Raw genomic sequence first — 20,781 nt, 5'->3', positions numbered from 1 at the left:
AAAACAAGGCCATATTCCCGAAATACTGTGATAGTCCACCGTCACACATATGATTTTAAGGATCGAGGGGAAATATAGAAGCAAGTAAGATTTATTATAGTTATATATTATAATAAAGTCGTATACCTGTTTATTCACAATTTAATTAATATATACAAAAGATATACTAAGAGATAGAAAGAGTAATTCAGGAGACTTATGACATTACTAACCAGCAAAGCATTACCACTATTCACCAAGAGGAGGGTCTGCCGGGCATATATCTATCTATATAATTATAAAACACAAATGACCTTGTAACGGGTGTTATAACCCAATATCAGGTTTACTAATTCTGGTTGCGCATGCGTACATAAATGATCAACGCGACAATAAAACGTATTGTTTTACTGTGTACGTTTTCAGCATCTCAATTGTGTTTTTTTTTCGCGTTTAAATTATCCAAATAAACAATTGTTAATACTTTCTGCATATTTTTACATCGTTCATTTCAGTATTACGCTTAAGTTATTCTAACGCAATTTTCTTACAAATAAATCTACTTTAACCCGTTGACAACAATAACAGCATTTTACAACGGCGATTTACCCACCGCCTTCATATTTTTTTAATTTATTCTCCATTTTTTAATACACCTTTCTTAAAAAACATTCATACATTTTCTTCTACACTACCAACATAAATAAATAACACCGAAAGTATGTTTTTTTTTAATTTGCGTTACAAATAAATAATCAACACGACAATTAAACGTATTGTTTTACTGTGTACATTTTCAGCGTCCCGATTGTTTTTGTTTTTTTTTGCGTTTAAATTAAAAGATATATCAAAATTTGAATTTAACTAAGTATTATGGTATCTGTTCAGTGCACATTTACCTATAAGTATGGCCAACCACTTATAATTCAATGGCTGTTAGTTTTTTTTTTTTTCAAAAATAAACAATTATAAACAAAACGACTCAGAAATCTATTTATATTCTTTTTTCATTTTAATATACTGTAAGTTGTTTTTTTTTTAAATAAACAATTATAAACAGAATGACTCATAGAAATCTATTTTATTTTTTATTTTAATACACTTACATAGAAATGTTTCACAAAAACTATTTTCTTTACGTCACAAGTGTCATGCTCATACATTAATTCCATAGCTAATATAACATACTGACCCAACGGGTCACGGGTATAATATTATAATAAAATCGTATTCCTCTCTGTTTGTTCACAATTTAATATGTACGAAATATATAGTTTCACAAATTAATTTTAATACTGAAAACGGACTTATATAAACTTTTATTCCAGCATTAGTCCTAATATGTACTACTTGTAGCACGCCCGGCGTTGCCCGGTCGAAAATAAGCTTGATATTATATTTTAATTAATGCAGAATTCTTATTTATTATATACAGAAATGCCGTATGTATTGGACGTAACGTTAAATTCTTAAAAAAAAAAAAATTGAAAAAGACAAAAAAAAAAAGAAAAAATTGAAAAAGACAAAAAAAAAAAAAAAATTGAAAAAGACAAAAAAAAAAAAATTGAAAAAGACAAAAAAAAAAAAAACGGAAAGAAACTGAGACATGTGCATGCGAGTATTGTTTTCTCTAAACAGTTCACTTCTTGCAAGTAAAAAGAACTACTGAGATCAAAACCAAAATCTAAAGACAGCGAGTCAAGTACGATAACAATTAAACCAGCTTGACACGGTCTGTAGAGTTTTCTGAACATACTTATTCTTAACATAAAGAAGTTGTCATTTTTCTGGCCGTGCATTCATGAAATTCGTGAAACAGTTGACAAACAGATAAAAATCCGAGGACCCCCACGTACAACATTTTCAATTTTGACCCTTTAGTAACACCCCCCCTTTTTGCCGGGTGAAAATGGATCAAAAGTTTTCTACATGTCTGAATCCCCTATATACCGAATTTTAAATTTCTAGATTAAAAATTGGTTGAGTGAATAGGTTGAGAAGTTTCCTCACACTAGCATTTCAGCCCGGGTGTTTGGAGGTGTATGTTGAGAAAAAAAAAGTGGTCAATTTCTTTAATTTTGACCCCTATTATGACCCCTTAAAATTTATTATTTTGGGCTCAAATCAAGTTATTAAGTTAGATCCATGTCCAAGGAACCTATATCTAAAATTTCAAGTGTTTAGACCCAAAATTGTCGGAGGAGTTTGGTAGAGTTCTCAAAGGTCAAATCGTTGAACTTTGACCCCTTAACAGCCAAATTTCCAGCCGAAAACCGATCACAAAGATTTTCCCAAAATTTCAGTACCCTGTATATCAAATTTCGAGTCTGCAGACTAAAAATTGACAGAGTTATTGCATAGGGAAATGTACACACACACACACGTTCACTTTTATAGATATACTAGCATGGGCGCCCGGCGTTGCCTGAGTGTTTGGCGGTGTATGCCGAGCAAAAAAAGAAAAAAAAAAAGAAAAGAAAACGGTCAATTTTTTAAACTTTGACCCCTATTATGACCCCTTAACATTTATTGACAGAGTTATTGTATAGGGAAATATACACAGACAAACAGACACGTTCACTAGATTTATTCAAAAGAAATCTACATTAAATGAGTAACCTCATTTTCATATTACAAAAAAAAAAATGTATTTTAATTAGGCACCGCCAAAATTGGGGGGGCAGGTCAGTACTTTTTGACGGACCGTCTTTTTAAAAATCTACCAAAAATCAGGTAATTATCCGATCAATACGAAATTTTCAGCGATTATTAGGAGAAGAATGAACTTTATAACAGTGTACTTATTTTTCATAAACGATATTTATATATATATATTTTTTTGCTTACAAAACTCCCCCTTGTTTTGAAGTGGGAACAAATATGCTTAAAATAATCATCTGAAACTGAACAAAACATATTGTGTTGTTGTAAGGGACAGAATTATAGATAAAAAAAAAAAAAAATTGTTTGCATACCTTATTTTGACGTCTGAATATCAGAACTTCGATTGTGTTTAATTATCCCGCTTTTGAGTTTTGAAGTGTGAAATTCGGTGAATATGTTAAGTAAAATAATTAATTTAAGTTAAGCAAAACAAAAAAAAAATTTTTTTTAATATTTATACGAAAAAAGCCATTTTAAAATTTTTGATAAATAAATTAACAATTTTTTTTTAGCGAGCCGAATAATGCATGACCATTATTAAACAGGGCATGCTTTGAATAATTGATATAAAAACAAAAAATTCGATAAATGTTGTGCCCTTTGTGTTAAAAATAGCATCATTTTTTTCGATCCCGTTTGAAAACGTTTGCCGCCTTTCGACTACGGTGGACCAAACGCGCTGAAATAATTTTTTTTTATTCTGCTTTAAATTGCCCCCCCCCCATTTTGGGGAGTCTGGCCCCCACACACATATACATTAAAAACCAAACTCATACAAATGGTCACCCATCTGGTACTGTCCAGCCTCAGCTTTATAATACATTGAAATTTTCGTCGCTGAAAAATAAGTTTTTTTGGCCTGTTTGGTCTTCCATAGTTTTCTTCTTATAATCCGCAAACGTAAACAGAATCGATCTCGACTCTACATGAACGCGAAATATCTGGTTACCTATATGAATAAGTGGAATTATTTGAAATTCAGGTACTTATATTATAATATTTTTGCATATTCTCTTAGAAAATCATTCTAAATCTTAGTTAGACAATAAATAAATAAATTAATTATTTCAAAAACCTTTTTTTTAAATATTTAAGTACGTTTTTTGTGCAAGACAAAAAATGTCAATTGTTAACTTTTTGGGAAAATTTAACATTTAAAATTTAATTAAAAATAGTAGAAAAAGTTTTACATTATTCTGTTTTCTATATGATAAAATTCAGGGTTTTATCTTTCTGGAAAAAAAAAAGTTACTCAGAAATAATGGATTTTAATAAATGTAATTTAGTTTTAAAAAACAACAACAACTTCATTTTGCGGCCATTTTTGGCGGTGCCTAATTTTAATACTTAGCTCGATATTAATTGCTTGTTGTAATAGAATCGTTTTAATTGTCCTATTTAGAAATATTATTTAAAGTTGATTCATTTAGTTTTTAATTATTTTCACTTATTAATAACTGAAAACATTTGCGTTTAAAACCGGAAGTAAGCTTATTTATTCACGCTATGATAGTTATTTCCTATTTAAGCTATGAAAGTTACTTCGTGTTTGATTTTCATAAACCAAGATAGATGTGTTTCATGATTGTTAATTATTAAAGAATCAAAACACGCCTTGTTTGTTTTAAATAGAATTCACACTGTAGAAGTCAAACGACGTCAACAAAAAGAAAATTAACACTTAAACAAGTTTTTCGTTTAACACACGCGAAAAGACGTCTGCCTTTATTTACATTTCGAGACGAAGAGAAATAAACGTGAACTCACTCGTTTACATGCAGACAAATGGAAGTACACGTTATCAAAGCATAAAAAAGGGGAATTAACTTTCCACACGGCTCAAGGGAGACAACTCTCACAACTTTCACCGTATTAAAACTTATATTTACATTGATAATACCCAACATTTCTGCTTCTCTAAATCTAACATATGGTCAGTTTTTTGTAACAAGTTAGAATATTCGGTGTCTTAAATAGTATGGGTCCTGGATATGACCTTAAACTATATCCGATGGTGAGGCCCTAACTTAATTGCATTGCTTCCAGGTCCACTCTGACCTGGACTGGTAGTACTTGTTAGGGTCCCAACTATGGGTTAAATAGAAACCGACTTAAAAACAAAAACAAAAAAAAAAACAAATATACTCTATTAAAAAATTGTTCTTCAAAATCACTGGATTCGGCATTAAATAACCTGAAAAGGGTTGATATGGCAAAACAAACAAAAACAACCAACCAACCAATTTAAATAGTTTGTGACTTATCCCACTGCCTGGTAATGTGTTTTGACCGAGCAACGCTGGATATACACGGCTAGTATTAATATAAAAATAAAACATCTTATTGGTCCCCGACAAAAGAAGAGTGGACCTGTAAATTCACCCTTGTCCATTCGTCCGTTCGTCTGTCCGCACTTTTCTTAATAACTACGCCTAGGAATTTTTTGAAATTTTGCACAAACATTAAACATGATATGAGTAAAAGAGTAACAGAACTGATTTTCCGGGAAAACTTCGGTTGCCCCCCCCCCCCCAGGAGTGCATTTTGGGTTAAAATGGCTAAAATTGATACTCTTGTGGTTATTAAAAAAAATTGATGACTTGGATTTTCATAAAACTTTCTGAAAAGTTGTAACTAATTGATTTCTATATAATTTTGTTTCTCTATACTTTACGATAACTCCTGGGTGTGCCTCAGGGGCTTTTTTAGGGCTAATAAAAACTCTTCATTTTTAGGACTATTTTACCATATTTGTCCAAAATTTTCTGTGTATATCTATTTAGCAGTTTCGCATGGTGCTGAACTAAAATTTAAATATGTTATGACCTTGAGGACTTTGGAGGCTAAATGAGGGAGGGCAAATGATGAACTTAGTCATTTTTTTGCATGGTGCAGAACTCAAATTTACACATGTTAAGACCTAAAACTGCACCGTTTGTTCATTTTCACCAGGATTTGACGTCCACTGGGAATTTTGTGGCTACAAGCGGGGTGGGGTGGGGGGACAAATGCTGAACTTAGTCAGTTTTTTATGCCTCGTTCACTGTGCATTCACGGGGGACCATGCATGCTTCACATGTTATTCAGTATTTCTTCTTACAATTAGATATATTTCCACATCATTATCTGCCTTTTATAAATGATCTATTATATCTTATTAAAAACTGACACTTGATTGTTCCTACTTACTTGCCTCCCCACGAGGGCACAGTTAGACACAATGTCGGTTTTTAATGTGGGGAAATCCAGCTCCCCAAAATGGAGCATTCTGGAGAGGAACAAAAAATTAAAATTGCCTCAATCTAGAATTATTTCTCTTCCACTGATCGAGGTCAGAAAAGATGAAGTAGAACAGATATTACACTTTGCTCCTAACCAAAAGGCCAAGGAAAGCTGACACTTGATTTGTTGCTTAAAACAACAGATGTCTACAAATCTATGAATAAATCTTAATCAAATTTCAAAACGGTTTTTAAAAAGAGAAAAATGTCTGATCTACGGAGGAGTTCAACGGACGTGGATGAGAATAGGATTTTTTCTTTCTTTCCATATATACCATACTGTGTTCTGTTGGCGTAATTTTATCTTCCTCTCACGATGGAAAGATGTGACACAAGGGTTGACAAGTGGGATTGAAGAGCCGGCGCCCCTAGGGAGTTGCACTTTCACCTGCAAGAAAAAAGAAATGCCTATACATCCTCATCGGTATTCCCTAGTAGGAGCGCCTCAGACGATTAGCAATAAACCAATGGTTCCCCAAATCGTGAGGAAGCAAAGCCTGGGGGGTTAAACCTCCTAGAACTTCACAAAACTAGCAATATACCGCAGTCGATAGAAATGGTCTGGACTCTGTTGACCACCAGCAGCCCACAGCAGAGTGCCGGGTTGTGTGTTATTGGCAGTCCTGTATTTGCAACCTAACAGAGAAGAGAATGTTTTCTGAAAGAACAAGAGAAACTTACCTTGCGTTGGTCGGCGTTTGTGTTGCTGAAAGGCATTTTCTTTAATCGTGTCCAGAGTATCGTAACCCCAATATTTAATAAAGGCTTCTTTGCCGCCGTCGAGGCGGACCAACGGTAAATCATTGTGTCCAAGATCTTTGGCTTGCTAGAAAAAGGAAAAGAAAAACTTTGATTATAAAGTCATTTGAGAATGTTCAGGGGGAAGAGAGGGGGGGGGCAATTTGTGGTGCAGCAAAGTTAGGGGTGGGGGTTAGTGTCCGTCTTGAACGAAATAAACTATACATTAGAGTCCAACGTTTGTTTTTATTTTTGTTTTATTAAAAATGGACAAAATGGATTTCTGAAAAATTGTTCCCATTTCATTTTGTTTATGAAGAACATTTTAGAGAAGGAGAGATGAAAAGTAGCGAAAAGATAGAGAGGGAAGGATGAAGAAAGAAACAAAGTAAGATCAGAAAAAGACGAAGACACGGAGGGAGGAAAAGACGAAGACACGGAGGGAGGAAAAGACGAAGACACGGAGGGAGGAAAAGACGAAGACGGAAAGGGTAATAAAGAGGATATGAGAAGAAAGGGAGGTAAAGAGGAAATAAAGGGAAGGAAAGAAAAGTGAGAGAAAGGCAGGAAAAAATGAAGCAGAAACTTTTTATGAGAATTCAGGTACTTTCGATTTCTGTGAAATTCTAATGGCTCTTTAGTGGCATCAACTATTTAAAAATTCCAATATATGAGATTTGCATTGAATTTGACTTTTTTTTTTTCTAGTAATGAGAGATGTGATAATCGGAAAGAGTAGAATGAGAGAGGGATCGAAAGGTTGGCTAAGTGATATACAGAAAAAAGGCAATCAAAAATAATATTCTTCTTTTGACATTGCTTATAAGACAAAATGACTTTTATTCAAAAAAGTTTTCCTAAATTCGGTACTTATGCAGCATAAGGATCACGCTATCGTCGGAATCGTCCGGGTGGTTTACAAAAAATGCCAGAAGGTGTCAAAACGCTGAGCACCGTAACCCTAATACATAAAAAAATCATGAAAAAATTATAAAAAAATTAAATATTTATCTTGATTTGAAAAAAAAAAAAATCATAAAAAACAAAGATTTTGAAATTGTTTGCTAATAGTTGTTTATTATTCAAAAAAATATTTATTCATAAAACCTACCTTACAACGAGTGTTTTTTTTTTATTCTTGAATTGAATTTTCTAAAAGTTCCGTAAAAATTATCCAATAATTATTCAAGAATATCGTTTTCATTTTTCAATTGATTTTTCAGTGAATTAGCTTCGTACTGACAGAAATATATATATATATATATATATATATATATATATATATATATATATATATATATATATATATGTTGTTTTAAATATTGGCCCATTATTTTTTTGTGAAAAATAAATCATAAAACTTTTGTTCAGTACCTGGAAACTGCCCAGACACTTCCGATAATATCACAGTCCTTATACTGCATAAGTACCCTAAATTCCTTGCGTTTTTAAAATGGCCAAACCCAGATAAATTTTGAAACAGCAGCAAAACCCTTGTGTCAGATCTTGCCAAATGACTCCGTTTCCATAATGGATGGTTAGAACTGTTGTTCAGATTTTGTTGGCACGAGAGAATCAAAAATGATTAGGAGGAGATTAAACGCAGACGGATTTAATCATATTCAAACATAAACGAATATGCAGTTTATGGAAGGAACTGGTGGGATATTGATTGCAAGGATTATATATATATATATATATATATATATATATATATATGTCTGTAAAAGTCTGAGGAAGCTACAGACGGTAAAAAAAAAAACGGCCGGGTAGCTGAAACAATAATGTAACTTAACAGAAAGATACGGTAATAAAAAATAAAACGCATATTTTCTCTACAACAGTATTGAGCACTTTCTTCAGTTTTTATTAATTACCATTTCCAATATATATATATATATATATATATATATATAAGTGGGAGTAATATGGTGTAATGGCTACAGCACGGACTATTGGCTCCATGTGGTGTTTTCAAGTTTTATCAGGTCTTCTATATTATTTTGTCATTTACTATATATATATATATATATATATATATATATATATATATATATATATATATATATATATATATATATATATATATATATAAATGTAATTCTGGGTTCGTTCAAAGTGAATAAAACCATATTTCTATGTTACCAATTTAATTGAAATTTTCAGAAAATTTATCTGTAAAGTCAAGGAATGTTTGCATGTTATCAAAATAAATTAAGATCGCAAATTATAAAAAATATATTAAATAAAATAAAAATGTTTTGTAACTGCGGGACTGTTCGCCATTTCATTTCCGGTAAAAATGAGCCTTTCACATGCACCACAGGTTGACGATTTTCGAATTACAACATTTAACTATCTATTTAATAGATGGGTAAAAAAAAAATCCTATTTTTTAAATTATATATATATATATATATATATATATATATATATATATATATTTGTACTTTAACCTTACAATTGAATAAAAAAACATATGATAAAACTTTAATTAAACTTGAAAATACGATTTAAAAAATAGCGCGGATCGGTAAGTGCACTAGCACCATTTGTTTATCTTAATTTTTTATTTTTAAAAACTTTCCTGGCGAAGCCTACCGAAAATAAATTTGTCTAATTCTTAATTTCTTATGTTATTGGGGGGGGGGGGGAAGTAAATATGAAGAATTACTTCACTCTCGAAAATTCCTTTAAAATTACCACTCTTATAGGTTTTCGGGGTCGCTGAAAACGAAAATAACGTTTATAATTAAGGCAAACGAATAGTTTCCAAGATATGAAGAAATGTTAGTTTAAAAAAGTGAAGGATCACTTTTCCATAATAATTTAACGTAAAACGATCACCCACTTTGTGGCCACGATTTTTTTTTTGGGGGGGGGGAGCTTTCTTTCTACCCTTGTAAAATCCTTTAAAATTACCTGTTTAAATTGGTTGGAGGGGCGGGGGTGTTTTGGGTGTTTTTGTTTTTTGTTTAGGTGGCCAGAAAGTGGGTGCTCTAAACCCAAGCTTTTATCTTTAAATCAACGCTCTGATCCCCATCTGGCATCAATTGAAATGAATGGCTCTCGTCTTGGGGAAACCTTGTTTTGACAAGCTTCTAGGCCTGACCTTTACTCCTGATCTGAAATGGAATACATACATTAAATCCGTTGCCAAGGCCGCTGGAAAAATGGTGGGATCCGTCTATCGATCCAGTAGATATCTCACTGCTGATGCAATTCTCTATCTATATAAGAGCCAAGTAGTCCAAGGATGGAGTACTGTTGCCACATCTGGGCAAGAGCTCCTAAAAAGTTCAAAATAGACTTCGTAGCCTTGTAGGGGATGTCCTTTTCTCTTTCCTGCAACCTCTTTCTCACTGAAGAGATGTTGTGAATTTGTCTCTGCTTTATCATTATTTTATGGCAAGTGCTCGACTGAGCTCCAATCTATGGTCCCCCTTCACCAAACTTTAACAAGAAGCACCCGTCTAGCAGAAAACACTATCAATAATTTCCCTCACTTTTTATCTGTGTCTAAACCTAAATGTAGATTCCATGAACAAAGCTTCTTTCTTAGAACTGCACGCCTGTGGAATTGTCTTGTTTTCCTGCTTTCCAGCTGACTATAATATGGTTGTCTTCAATTCTAACGTAAACAAGTTTTGGATGAGCCGTCCATATAAGTTAACAAATTTACCGAATTTCCATCACTAATGATTACAATATTGTCCAATTGTCTACTGCAAACTCTATAACCCTTATCCTCGTGTGGCCTCTTGGCCTTGAGAAGTGGTGATGCCTATGTAAAAAAAACAAAAAACAAAAAAAAACATGTAGATAATTTAAATAATGAAAGTTTTTTGTTTTTCTGATGGGAAGAATGTGTCATGCCCAGCCAACATTAAAACAAAACAAGGGTATAAAACAAAACAAGAGTATAAAACAAAACAAGGGCCTGAAACAAAACAAGGGCCTGAAACAAAACAAGGGCCTGAAACAAAACAAGGGTCTGAAACAAAACAAGGGTATAAAACAAAACAAGGGCATAAAACAAAACAAGGGCATAAAACAAAACAAGGGCATAAAACAAAACAAGGGTATAAAACAAAACAAAGGTATAAAACAAAACAAAGGTATAAAACAAAACAAGGTCATAAAACAAAACAAGGTCATAAAACAAAACAAGGTCATAAAACAAAACAAGGGCGTAAAATAAAACAAGGGCATAAAACAAAACAAGGTCATAAAACAGAACACGGGCGTAAAACAAAACAAGGGCGTAAAACAAAACAAGGGCGTAAAACAAAACAAGGGTATAAAACAAAACAAGGGCGTAAAACAAAACAAGGGTGTAAAACAAAACAAGGGTGTAAAACAAAACAAGGGTGTAAAACAAAACAAGGGGATAAAACAAAACAAGGTCATAAAACAGAACAAGGGCGTAAAACAAAACAAGGGCGTAAAACAAAATAAGGGTGTAAAACAAAACAAGGGCGTAAAACAAAACAAGGTCATAAAACAAAACAAGGACGTAAAACAAAACAAGGGTGTAAAACAAAACGAAAGGAAAGCATGAAACCAAAATATAAGAAACAAAACAAAGATGACAAAAAGACAAAAAATAAAGTAAAAATATTATCTAAACAAAAATGTATTTTGATTAGAATAAAAAACCTGACAAACACAAGATGAAAATCGAATATTCAAAAAGATGTCCAGAGACAAAAAAAAAAAACGTATTTCAGGTTTTTTGGCTACAATTCAATACCCTCTTCCCCCTTCTACTCAATTTATTGCTGCTAATCAGGAGATGATTGACCGGTTTCGTTTTGGTTTTGTTCTATGATTATATTGGAATGGACCATCAGAACATTATTTAACATGATTGGTTCCTGCCGCCACACCTTCCGTTGAACTCTCAGTCTATTTTAGTTAACTTATCTGTAACATAATTATGGCAGCTTGGATGTCCACGAATTGTAACGATGTGTGCGTGAGTTTACACAGACAAGAGAAACAGAAGGTCTTGGTGCTATAAAAATAATACGGACAGACATCAATTGTACTTCTAGATATGGGGATAAAATTAGAAAACATTATCGAAGGTTGCTGGGTGGGTAATGTTTCTAAATGTTGAAAATGACGTAAGCCGTCTTGACATATTTCGTTTAATTCCCTTTCGGAACTCTAAAAGTGATGACTTGAAATGCATAACAGAATGATTACTGACTTTAGAATAGCCAACAAAACAAAAAAAAAAAAAAAATAGGTGAAACAATAAATACGCAAACAATAAATGTTACCAAAGGCAAGAATAGTCACTCTTCTACCTGCTTGGATAAGATTTTTTTTGTGTCTAAACTTATTTTAAAATGCTTTTTTTTTCGCTTTTTACTTAAAAATGAAGATAATGTAAAGACTGCTAAATAAGAATGAAAAACGAAATGATGACCTCAACCGAATATTGATAATAGCTCAAAAATCGAAATTTAAACAATACTGATAGAACATTACATTTTCGTACGATTAGGGACATTTATTGGATGTGCTTCTTTTAGAAGTTTGTTTAATTTTCGATTTCTGAGCAATTATCAAGGCTTGACCTATATACCATGGCCTTTTCCCTTTGAGAAGGGCATAGTTTATGGCTAGGATGAAGTTGTTGCTGAAGTAGGATCATTGAAAAGCGGCTGCAGGAAAGAGAAGGCGACACCTTGCCCCACTAGATTTCGAAATAAGTATTTTATTCTCTCAAGGCAAGGAAAAGAGCTCTGAGCAGCATCTTCCCAGATTTGGCAACAGCACTCCATCTTAGGACGTATTGGATTCTTATGTATATAGAGGCTAATGTCAGGTGGGAGATGCTTTCTGGAGCAATATTAATAAACGTTTTTGAAAAAAATATATTTAGAAAATTCGTCCTAAATTATTTTGGCTTACCTACTCATAACATTAAAAATAATTTGGTTCTTGTCTAGATTTTCCCTAAATTTGTTTACATCGGTTTCCGCTCTGATTGGAAATATTTTGATATGGCCGACACAATGAGTGATTGAAGGAATTTTTTTTATTTTTGCAAACTTTCACTCTTCCAAAATTTGTAATTTTATTTTCCGCAATTTTTTTTTTTTTTTTTTTTCAAATAAAACAAATTCCTTCAATCTTAGAATACATCACAATGGTAATTTTCTTTGAATAAATTTCGTTTCAGCTATTCTCCATTTTCTATAGTCTCCTCTTACCAATATTAGGTCAATTTTGTACTCTGTTATGGTGTTAAAATGGTAATAAAAATGAAAGGAACACAGGACTTTTAGAAACAAACATGTATTCACATATAGTACAGGCAAGGCGGGTTGAGCAATACTATTCCTCAACTGTTGGGCGTTTTTGCACACGACCTGCTTAACTGCGTTCCAATCTCTGACTGCTGGCACTGGTACTCGTTACCGGAAGTGACGTCACCAGAGGAAGTGACGTTATGAGAAGTCCATTAATCCCATGGAGGGGCGTCTCCAACATACTCAACATTTCAAACTCGTTCAGACCGCTCATTTGTACCCGATTGTAGCCCTGCTGTTTAACAACGTAAGCAACCATGGCTTCCTAAATTGTAGAGCCATTGCAATCTTGGGAAGACAAATAAAGACGGTAGTTTCCCCGTTAGTTTCCGTCTTGATTCGGGTGTGTATCTTCCCCCAGTGAGTTAAACGCACCCCCAGATACCTGCTATGTAATCTATCCCAGGTTACGCCGGCATGTTGAAAATTGTGATTTTGCTGTGAAGGTTGGTTAGTGCAAGAACAGTTCTAGGGTTAATAGTGTCGATCAGAAACTGTTCCTTTTGTTTCACTTATTTTATGGGGCCATTAAAACCTAACTGATCCCACACCTTCAAATTGCATCCCGCTATCTGTTTTACAAATATTTTAATGGTGAATGCTCCAATGAATTACAAGCCCTTGCATCCCCTCAATGTAAATATCCCCGGCAAGCCTGACAAGCAGCAAAGTCCCACCCCTACACAGTAGAGATCCCTAAATGTAAGAAAGCCTTCTACTAATAGATTTTCCCCAGAACTACTAGACTTTGGAATTCCCATATGGGTTGCTGCTTCCCCAACTGTACTGACATGCAAAAGTTCAAGTGTAATGTGAACTGACATCTTGCTGCTCAACTCCCTACATGGTAACCCTTGCAACTTATGTTCCAAATAGTAGTCCTCTACATCAAAGTGGCACTGTGTCTTGCTTGGGGCGAAAATGTAAAAAAAAAAATGTTTTTAAAAGTATCTCAGTGATGATGAAAACATTCTTGGTAAAATTGCTGCATACAACCCATGTGGCTTGCACGGCGATGGCCAGGTCAGCAACTGTCTAAAGTTGAAGATCTACTGGACTGTTGGGAGATCCGTCACTTTGTTCAACTGTGAGTGCTTATTGACAATGAGGTAGGCGGAGCGAAGATTCACCATTATGGAAATCAAAATACTCCAACTGAATCTCGGGAATTCCACTGCTCGACCAGATGTGCAATGACGATATTCAAAAGGGCTACAGAATCACACTGACTGAAGATAAGACGACAAAATGGTGGGTCAGATTGTTTGGACATGTGCCAAGAGCTGACACCAACACTGTAGTGAAAATTGCTTTTACATTAGAAGCTGTTGGGAACTGACTGGGATAAAGGCCGATGATAGGCAGATGCTGTGCAGAATTAAAATGTGTAACAGTTATATTTTAAGAGGGGGGGGGGGAATTGGACTTTCTCAGTTTGCTAAATGGGGTTTTCGTCTTTTGTGGTAAAACAAGAGACAAGTAGTCAACAAGTAGCTGTTCCAAACGCCTTCAAATTTACTTTTTTACCAAATTAAAAGTATTTAAAAAAAAAAAAAAAAGAAAGAAAAATACTATTTGATTTCGGAGATGCCAAACGTCTGTCAGCCATTTTTATTTTTCAGCCTAACATTTTGTATTTGCCCAAATTTTTTGATTGAAAGCAAAAAATATTAAAACGCTTCGAAATATTTTAAGATGCAAAAAGATTAAGCGGACAAATAAAAATGTAACTTTTATTGCCTTTGGTAACAGTTATTTGTTGTCTCTTTAATTTATGTTGATTTTCTTTACGATTGTGAAATGTGTTTTCATTTCGATTTTCTGAATTTTTTGAATGTCAATCTATTTTTAACACAACAAAATGAATATTCAGTTAAAGCAAATTTATGAGCAAAAATGTCTGATTTTCCACAGTAAAAGTTAAAATCTATAATATCCTAGCAGGCCACCCGGCATTGCTCGGTCGAAAACGCTTATATATGATATTTTGATTAATGCAGATTTCGTATTTATTATTTTATTGGACCCAATATATAGTAATGATTTAAAAAATAAATTTTAAAAAAATTTAAAAATAACTCCTGCATCACCACCGAAAATCGAAATCAAAACGTTTAGTTTACGATTTACTTTTTCCTTTGACGTTAATGCTTGAGCTATGAAGACATGTTTGTTGCAAGGCTAAAAATTAAGACATCAACCAATAGCTATTCCGTTACGCATGCATATTTGTAATGGCGTCATTCAGCCGTCACCTGGCAAATTCCATTTTCTACTTTTCACACTTTTGCACCAATTTTCCCCGACTAAAACCCAAATATAAAGTTTTGCATGGGTTTGAATACCCTCTATATTAAGTTTCATGTCTGTAAAACAAAAACTGACAGAGGAGTTTGGTAGGCAAAATTTTTTCAAACATATACACATACATAAATATAGAAAGAAGTTTGTATTTACCATAACCCTTTGACACAAATATTACGCAAGTATAAACCATGTAAAATATCTGCATGAATATAATTACACGTAATAGTTAAAGATGATCACCCATAAGAAAACCGAAAAACTAATAGGAAATTAATTAAAATGAATCTTTTAAAGAATATGCAAATTAGCTAGATGTTTTGCAGATGAATGCATTTCCATGACCCATATATAACAAAGTTGTATTAAAAAAAAATTTTTTTTTAAAATAAATAGAAAAAAAGCAGCCTTTTTTCTTTCTTGGCCTTTGGACCAAGATCAAAGTGTAGTATCTTTTCTGATGCTTCACTTAATTAGTCCTTGGTCAATGTAGGGAAACCTTTTATACTGAGACAATTACTATTTTTGGATACTGCCAGAGTGCCCTCTTTTTTGCCCTTGTTTTAGGGGAGCTAGTTCCCCCCCCCCTCCATTAAAAACGACCTTGTGTCACATTTGCTTTGGTGAGGAAGCAAATAAATACCTAAATAATTAGAAAAAAGATCCTTGGCCTTCGGGCCGGGATCTCACTCTCACTCTAAATTTCACCCATCGTGGAGAGAAAGAAATCAATCACTAACACCCTCCCCCTCCCCCAAGAATTTTTTTCTCCATTTTGTCCCATCTAGAAGCCCCCCCCCACTTAAAGACTGACCCGCAGGAGCTCAGGTTCCTTTTCAAACCAGAGCACAACGGGTGGTCTATCAAGTAGACGGGATTAGGAGGGTCCTACTAACCCCTTTTGTATCCCCCCCCTCCTCGACACAAATGAACTATTGTACCATTATTGTTATCGTTTTTGTTTTTACGCGTAAATAAAAAATGTTTTAAACAATTGGGTTCTAAGTAAGACGTCCACCAGTAAAAAAGGGTGAATGCGGTATTATGGTGAAAGAAGATGCTAGCTAAGAGAAACTTTTGTTTAGTTCTGGGGTGACAAGGATGACCAACTTTTGAGTTGGCCTTGTGCCTAAGTTTTTTTTTTTTTGTTTAGTTTGAACGTATATTGTAATTTTAGCCTGAATAAAAGATTTAGTGTCTCAAAGTGTAGTATCTGTTCTGACACTACAATCAATTTGTGTTTGGTCAATGGAGGGGACCCCCCCCCCTATACTACGACAATTATTATTTTTGGCTACTGTGAGAGTGCCCTTTTTAGCCCTTCTTATGGGGAGCTGGTTTTCCCTCACATTCCAACGATTGTGTTACATTTTGATTTCGTGAGGAAACAAATACAAACAAAAAAGGATTTTTAATATGAACATCGATGCAAAACATTTTTTTTTAATTTTTAGAAGTATAGACCAGTATTACAATAAGTATGTATTATAAACGTATCTCTTCTCTACTTATATACAAAAGACATTTTGTGCGTGTGTGAGTTCTTTCCCTATAGACTCCTAAACGACTGGGCTGATATTTTTGAAATTTTACACAAACGTACTCAGTGTCTGGTAGTATTTTAAGGTTTTGTATCAGAATGTCTCCAATAAATATCAAAAATCGATAATCACAAAAATCTGATTAAAAAAGAAACAGTCCTATTTTGACCAAACTTAACACTCTTATAAAGCATGGTAAGTGCATTTGAAAAGTTTAATCACCAAACAAACAGAAGGGCCCGGCATATAAAATAAAACAATAGGTTCTTTGATAAGACAGAGGCAGTGAGGCACGCTTGAAATGAACGTTTCTGTTTAGAGCACAATTAAAACATGATATCTGACTTTTGAATTTTAAACTGATTTAAGCCATTACATAAAAATAATTACATAAAATCAACAGTAGTTTTTGTACAGTGCAATATGGACTACAATGTATTTTGGACTAAGTTAATGCCTGAAGGCATGTGAAGCTTCCTTTCGGTACCACGGTGCGTTCCTGACTAGAGCAGGTAATCAATAATTTTTGATGAAAATAAAAATATTGGAAGTCCGAAACATTTGTTGATTCTCATTCAATCCCAGGCAATGTCGGGTTTCCTTGCTAATGTATTATAAAACTATATAAACGTCCATGTGATAAAAGTCCATATTATAAAAGTTTATAAAAATAGGAAAATAGTTCAGTTGTTTCCGAGATTTTACTGAAGCTTAATAGAAAATTTTGGATGAAAGTTAAAAAAAAAAAAAAAAAAAAAAAATTTCAAATTCTGATTTTCATCTTTTTTTAATTCTACCTTGAAAGAGATTTTGTTTTTTTTTCCAAACACAAAAAAATGAAGATTTATTCCCGCTCTCTCCATCAATTCTATTGCAGAATATTTTTAATTATTTTTTATTTTATTTCTTTCCAGTTTTTTAAAAGTTCGGTTTAAATCTAAGACTCAATTCTTCTTTTCGTTCAGTTTCATGAAAAAAAAAAAAAATGTTCGTTTTATTCCTTACATTTTTTTTTTAGATTAAAAAAATAGTTTCTCTTTCAGAACGATTATTCCATCTGTTTTAACAATTTCTTCTTATTATTCGTTTGCTTTTATCTTCATTTTCTTTTTTAATGTTACTTTCCCCTCTCCCCTCCTGTTTGATAATCATTTGTTCCTCGTCTACATAGTTGGGATTCGACAAAACGAAAGAGTCCAACAGCAGTTGTCTCCCTTGAATCGCATCCTCGCCGATTACTATTAGCGGCTAACAAATCGAAGAATTGGCGTCCAAAACGAATCCCCAAAGAAGAGTATAAATATAATCTTAAAATTAGAACCGATCAATATAATAAATATCTCAATATACTCGATAGAAAAATTAAAGAAATAGTTGAAATAGATGAAAATGAAAAAAAATTGAATAAATTATAATATTTATCGATCCATCAAATTCAAACAAGGAATTAATGAAAAATATTTAACGCATGGATTTTCAAAGATGAACACTTTTCATCATAGGATAATCAGTAGAAAAAAGTGCATCCCAGGTTATAGCATAAATTTTAAAATATATAAAACCATATACAAAAATCTTTTTTTTCTTTTTGGGGGGGCGGGTGGGGGGAATAAAAGGCATTTTCAATAGAATAACCGATAAAAAAAAAAATCAATCAACTAAATAGACAGTCCATCAATTAATTAATGAAATAGCAATCTGTGAAGCCAGGGAATCCAAAGTGTGAATTTTAGTATAATCTATATATCTAGAAAAGTGCGAGTGTGTGTGTATTTGTGAGGACACATCTCAACCTATATGCTTAATGAATTTTTGATCTATAGACTTTAAATTTGGCATATAGGGTATTCAGACATCCGGGAAAGAAAACAAACAAACAAAAAAACCCCGGGTTGCTAAGGGGTAAAAATTGAAAAAAATGGTACTTGGGATTCATCGGATTTTTATCTGTATACTGTTTCACGAGGTTTGAAAACACTTTTTAAATCGTGTCAAACTGGCCTGATGGTTATCGTACTTGATTCACTATCCTTAGGTTTTGGTTCTGATCTTAGCTTTAGTAATTGTTTTTGTATTTAGAAGTGAACTGTTTAGAAAAAACCTAACACTCGCATGCATATATCTCAGTTTCTTTCTAGTTTTATTTTTAATTCATCCAAGTTGTAGTCCGGTGGGAAGCAGGCAGACGGAACAGAGTTCCACAGGCGTGCAGTTCTAAGAAAGATGATCGTAAAATCCAAAGAGTCTATATATATATATATATATATATATATTGACTACTTAATTTTATCACATAAATTAATATATGAAAATATAATTATATGCGGAAATTTTCAGTATTTACTTCAACAGTGCTCAATATATAGGTAGAGCTAGGTAGTAAGTTATAAAAATATGGCAATTAAGCTATACAGAATATTCCGTGTTTCATTCTCGTGAGAATGCGTATATAAAAATGTGAGGTAACCACAACTCTTTGCATAAGCCTGATGAATTCTCACAAGAATGAAATGCGGAATATTCTGTGTAGCTTAATTGCCATATATATTTTTATAACTTACTATATATATATTTGTATGACAATTACATTGATGCACTGATTTTCGCTAGATCACCAAAATTAAGCAACAATGAACCTGGCCAGTATCAGATGAGTGAGCATTTAGAAAGGCTAAGTGCTATATGTATCGCGCCGTAACAAAGATTTCCAGGATGTGCGTTTAATTCACTGGGAGAGATGCACCCTCAGTCTGTTAAGACATGCATCTAGGAGAAGGAAAACTCTGATGTAAAACCTGACGTCTACTTTATATTCTGTCTTGTGGCAGCCATTGCAACGACTAAAATTAGCAGTTGTACCAAAAAGTGAGGTTGGCTCTGCAGAAAGCCTTAAGGACTATCCACTTATTTTGTGCTTCCTTTTTAAAATTAAATATGTTTTTAACTCTTTCAAAGTGTTTTTTAACATGTTTTATTAACTACTTGTTCTTATATAATTATATATATATATATATATATATATATATATATAAAGACAAGGCCATCAAAGATGTAGAGAGTATATGTGTGTGGAACATTTGGTCGTTCTCCATCTATCCTACCCTCAGCTAGAATTATTACAGTTACCAAAATACCACATTTACTCTGGGAGCGATCCTACTTAAAATTTATCCAAATGTTGAATATTTATTTATAAATTGATCACTTATTCATTATCAACTGATGCTGCTGGTAAGGATGAAGAAAAGAATTATCTTAAGATTGGTAGTGCATTTACCAAAAATATTCCAAGAAAAATAATAGTTTCTATGTTAAAAAAATTCTATTTGATGCCTGGTAGACTTTTATAACATTTAACATGATTAATCATTTAAAAAAAATAACTTGGCGCTTCTACAGAATTGGGACGAGATTTTTGAAATTGTAAAACAGAATTTCACATGAAAACAACTGTATCTAAGTATTCCTCGTATTTTTAAGATGGTTACATTTAAAAATTACAAAAGTTGATAAAGTAGAAAATTGTTTGGAACTCTTTACTCTATTGTCTCCCAAAATTTTAATCACGTGATTACGGTGTAGCATCAATAAAATAAACCATTCATTCAAATGTCGCTTGTTATGGATTTAGCTGAATATATATATATATATATATATATATATATATATATGAACAAATGATTAATAAAATATGTTAAAAGACATCTTGAAAAAGAGTTAAAAACATATTTAATTTTAAAAAAAGGAAGCACAAGATAAGTGGATAGTCCTTAATCCGTGGAGTTTCGAAGAAATACTCTCCTTCTCATCAGAGGGCAGGAATTAGCAAAATGCAGGATCGGATTTTGCATATAAAAGTATTTAATGAAACTACAAGTAAGTCAAAGATCTTACTTGGTTAAAAAAAGGTGAGGTAAGGGGAACAGGAGGCAAAAGAAAAATAATAAA

At 32.9% G+C, this 20,781-nt stretch overlaps 1 protein-coding gene across 17 annotated transcripts in view; it reads right to left on the bottom strand.

Moving 5' to 3' along the window:
* Positions 1 to 20,781, bottom strand: part of LOC145248122 (disabled homolog 2-interacting protein-like) — a 1,344,959-nt gene that overhangs the window by 1,015,378 nt on the left and 308,800 nt on the right. For all 17 annotated transcript variants that reach the window (XM_080109927.1, XM_080109924.1, XM_080109911.1 and 14 more), the window contains one exon: positions 6,606 to 6,750. In XM_080109927.1, coding sequence (XP_079966053.1) covers positions 6,606 to 6,750 — 145 coding nt within the window. The remainder of the gene's footprint in view (positions 1 to 6,605; positions 6,751 to 20,781) is intronic.

The sequence above is a fragment of the Euprymna scolopes genome, chromosome 26 (genome assembly GCF_053919585.1).
Source record: "Euprymna scolopes isolate OS-2025 chromosome 26, ASM5391958v1, whole genome shotgun sequence".
NCBI classification, from domain to species: Eukaryota; Metazoa; Mollusca; class Cephalopoda; order Sepiida; family Sepiolidae; genus Euprymna; species Euprymna scolopes.
The sequence above is the reverse complement of the archived record's forward strand: the minus strand, read 5'-3'. Positions and strand labels throughout refer to the sequence as shown.